General features: G+C 59.0%; 1 protein-coding gene across 1 annotated transcript in view; it reads right to left on the reverse strand.

Moving 5' to 3' along the window:
* Window positions 1-3182, reverse strand: part of LOC104625104 (electrogenic sodium bicarbonate cotransporter 1-like) — a gene marked incomplete at both ends in the record, with an annotated part of 8035 nt that extends 4853 nt beyond the window's left edge. Inside the window, 5 exons of the mRNA XM_010292647.1 lie at window positions 320-407; window positions 2235-2392; window positions 2469-2530; window positions 2668-2817; window positions 3022-3182. Coding sequence (XP_010290949.1) covers window positions 320-407; window positions 2235-2392; window positions 2469-2530; window positions 2668-2817; window positions 3022-3182 — 619 coding nt within the window. The remainder of the gene's footprint in view (window positions 1-319; window positions 408-2234; window positions 2393-2468; window positions 2531-2667; window positions 2818-3021) is intronic.
* Between the last annotated feature and the right edge of the window lie 124 nt (window positions 3183-3306).

Below are 3306 nucleotides of genomic sequence, written 5' to 3' on the forward strand. Positions count from 1 at the left end.
TGCTCAGCCTGCCAGGCAACCCTTTGGAAGAACTGCAGGAAGATGCTGTGGTTTAGCCACCAGCCTGCGTTCAGCCACTCAGAGCCTTCCTCCCAGTCTGCGGCCATCACCAAGAAAGGCACCCATCCACCTCAGTGCAACAGTGCACCTACATCCTACAGACCCACCCCAAACCTTTGTTTTCTTATCCTGGGCAAGGGAGGCCACCAGCTCGCCCCATCCTCTGCCTCCCCTGCTGCAGCCTGCGGAGGAGAGGAGTGTCCTCAGCCTAGGCCTCATCCCAGGCCCATCCCACCCATGGGTGCTGCACCAGGCTCACCTCATCTGCCAGCAGCGTGGCCATGGCCCTGCCAACCTCGTGGTAGGCTTTCACTTTGGCTCGGGGACCCAGCAGAATGAAGAGGAACCTGTGGGAGAGACGGCACATCTCCTGAGAAGCCCTCTCCTCACCGGGGGATGTTTCTCCTGGGGGAGATCATGGTGCTGTGGGGATGCTGGGGACAGTGGCTGGGCAGACTTGGGGGGCTGCTGCCACCCTAAGCGGGGGCTCGGGGGTAGGAGACAAGCCACGTGTCTGCTACCCACTGCATGGAAACCGCATGGGAGACCATTGGGCACCAGGACCCCGACTGGATCACAGGGTCTGCAGAAACCCAGGCTGGGGCTGGGGGGTGGCTCTTTGAGGCAAAGAAGGAGTTATCCTTGGCTGGGGATGTCTGTGGGGTTATGCTTTCAGCTGGGGGTGTCTATGGGGTCAGGCTCTGGCACTGGGCTGTCTGTGGGGTTGAGCTCCAGGATGGGGCTCTCTGTGGGTTCAAGGTCTTGACTGGGGTGGTCTTTGGGGTCATGCTCATGGGAATGTTGCTCACAGACAGGATGCAGGAGCATTAGCATTTGGAAGAAGAGCTTGTGAGCTGCACAGGCAGTAGATTTGATAGGACTACGGGGACACAGGAGGAGACTGGAAAGAGGGCTCAGCATCCTTGAAGAAATATGGCTAAAATCCCACTCCTCAGAGGGTGCTGCAAAATAATAAGGTCTCCAGAGGGACAGCCCATCCAAATATTTAACCAAGCCCTCCATTTCTTTCCAAAACTGGCAAAAATGGTTATGGTCGTGGTACCCCGAGGCTGCGGAGCACTTCCAAGTGATCATACCCCAAGCAAACCTCCAAAGAGAGAGTAGGGAAACTCCTCCGACAGCATGAGCGGGGCTGAAGGTGGCTCAACAGGACCTGCTGCAGCCCTGACATGGGGCATCAGTGCTGGAGGCCTCCTGGAGCCTGCTCCAAGGGGTGGGGAGGTGACAGTAACCACCTGGGATTGCTTTCAACCAGACATATTCATCACGGTAATGGGAAAACCTTAAGATTCTAGAGATGGACCTGGGTGGGAGATAGCCCTGAGATGGTGGCTGTGCCCACGGGACAGTCTGGGGCAGCCAACCAAGGGGATGGCACCACGGGCAAAAGGATGGGTAGGGACAAGCTCTCCTTCCCTTCCAGTTTGGAGGAGGAAAATACAGGGCAAGGGGTTGTCACGAGCCCCTCGAGACCCACGGGGGCTCCCCGGGACCTGCCACCCATCTCCCACCAAGGAGAGAGCAGGAGGTGGATGGATGCCCTGCTCCACACAGCTCCTGGAGGACGGGTGCTCTGGGCAGAGTGACCAGGAGGTGGCGATGTCCCTCCTGATCTCCGCTTGCCTCCTCCGCACACTCCCTAAGGAAGCTCCTGGCTCAAGGGGCACACTGACCATTTCCCCTCACAGCTTCAGATGATGCCTTCCTCAGCCATGGAGAAACACCTCCTGCCCTGCTCCTTTCCCCCTACACCAACCGTGCTGCAAGAGCCACCCCACCACTCAGGAGGGCAAGAGGCTTCTGCAAACCTGCATCCTTTCCCAGCCACAAGCCCCCATGCTCCTGGGCAGTAAGCAGAGAGCGTCTAGACCCTCCTAAGGAGGAGAGTGAATGCAGAGCCCAGGTGGGGATAACCCAGGGGACGTCCCCCCACCCAGCTGCCCGACAGATGTTCCACTCTCAGCCCATCTCAGGATGTTCCCAAGGAGCTGGGAAAACCAGGAGGGGAAGCAGTGAGCCAGGGTTCTGGGACTGCATGTGGCATCAGGTGCCATACTCTTTGCTGTTGCCAAGCAAAGCCTTGTTCTCTGCAGGAGGGAGAAGGGAGACAGGGACAAAGAGGGACACAGGGACATCGGCCATGCTCCGTTTACCTGCTGGGGAGAGCGACTTCAGCCAGCGAGCCGAGGGACACCCCTCGCCTGAGGCGGATGAAGGCAGTAAAGGGCTTCTCCAGGAATTCAACTTCACCAACAGCAACGTGGGCTGCTTCGGCCCCTGGCGGGACCTTCTTCTTAAATTGGTTTCTCAGCTGTAAGGAAGGGGATGCAGCAGCTGGGCACTCAGGATGCAGCAGCTGCTCTCAGCCCAGCTCTGTCCTGCCCTACCTGCTCCTTAAGAGGTGTTTTGGAGAGCTGGGCTCTGGGCTCAAACCATCTTTTGGAATTCCCTGCAAAGAAAGGGAGCAAGCAGCAAAATATGTATGCAAGTGAACAGCCGGTATGGGTATTGCCCCAGCCTGGTGGCAGCAGAGGGATGCCTGGTGGGACAGCCATGTTGCCACCCATGGCCAAGCACCGTGCCTACCTTGGCAGGGAGAAAGGCCAAGCTCGGTGAGGTGCTGCAGTCGGGATTTGGTGGGCTGGTGCCGTGGCTGGCAGAGCAGGAGGGCTGCCAGGCGCTCCCTCAGCTCGGGCTGCAGCTCTGCTTCCTCAGGCTGCCCAGAAAGTGCCTTGTCTGCCACAGGGATGGGGACAGCCCTGAGTCCCCCTGGTTCGCTGCCCAGTGCAAGGGGAAAGCCCACTTTGATGGAGCAGCAGACAGCCACCCCAGGTACCTGGTTACCATGCATCAGTGCTTTCATGTAGGGACCTCCTGGTGGCCTGGTCCCTCTCTGGTGACCAGCCCATCCCAGGATGTGATTTTGCATTCCCCACGTACCGATTATTTCCTTGAAACAGGGGGCATCCAGATCCAGGAGCATCGTCCCCTTCTCCAGGCATGTCCTCAGCTGGAAGAGGCTGTGCAGGGGGAGGACTGGGACGTGGGGTGCACTCCAGCGCTCCCCACCATCCTCCACCTTCTCCTCAAACTTTATCCACCTGCCCGGGGAGATGTGTGGGGTCAGTGGCAGGGTAGTCCTGTGCACTGTGCCAGGCAGCAGGACCTGGAGCTTGGGTCCATCTCTGAGATTGGCATGGGGCTGGGACAGGCAGGGAGGGGCTT

The sequence above is a fragment of the Phaethon lepturus genome, unplaced genomic scaffold (genome assembly GCF_000687285.1).
Source record: "Phaethon lepturus isolate BGI_N335 unplaced genomic scaffold, ASM68728v1 scaffold21200, whole genome shotgun sequence".
NCBI lineage: Eukaryota > Metazoa > Chordata > Aves > Phaethontiformes > Phaethontidae > Phaethon > Phaethon lepturus.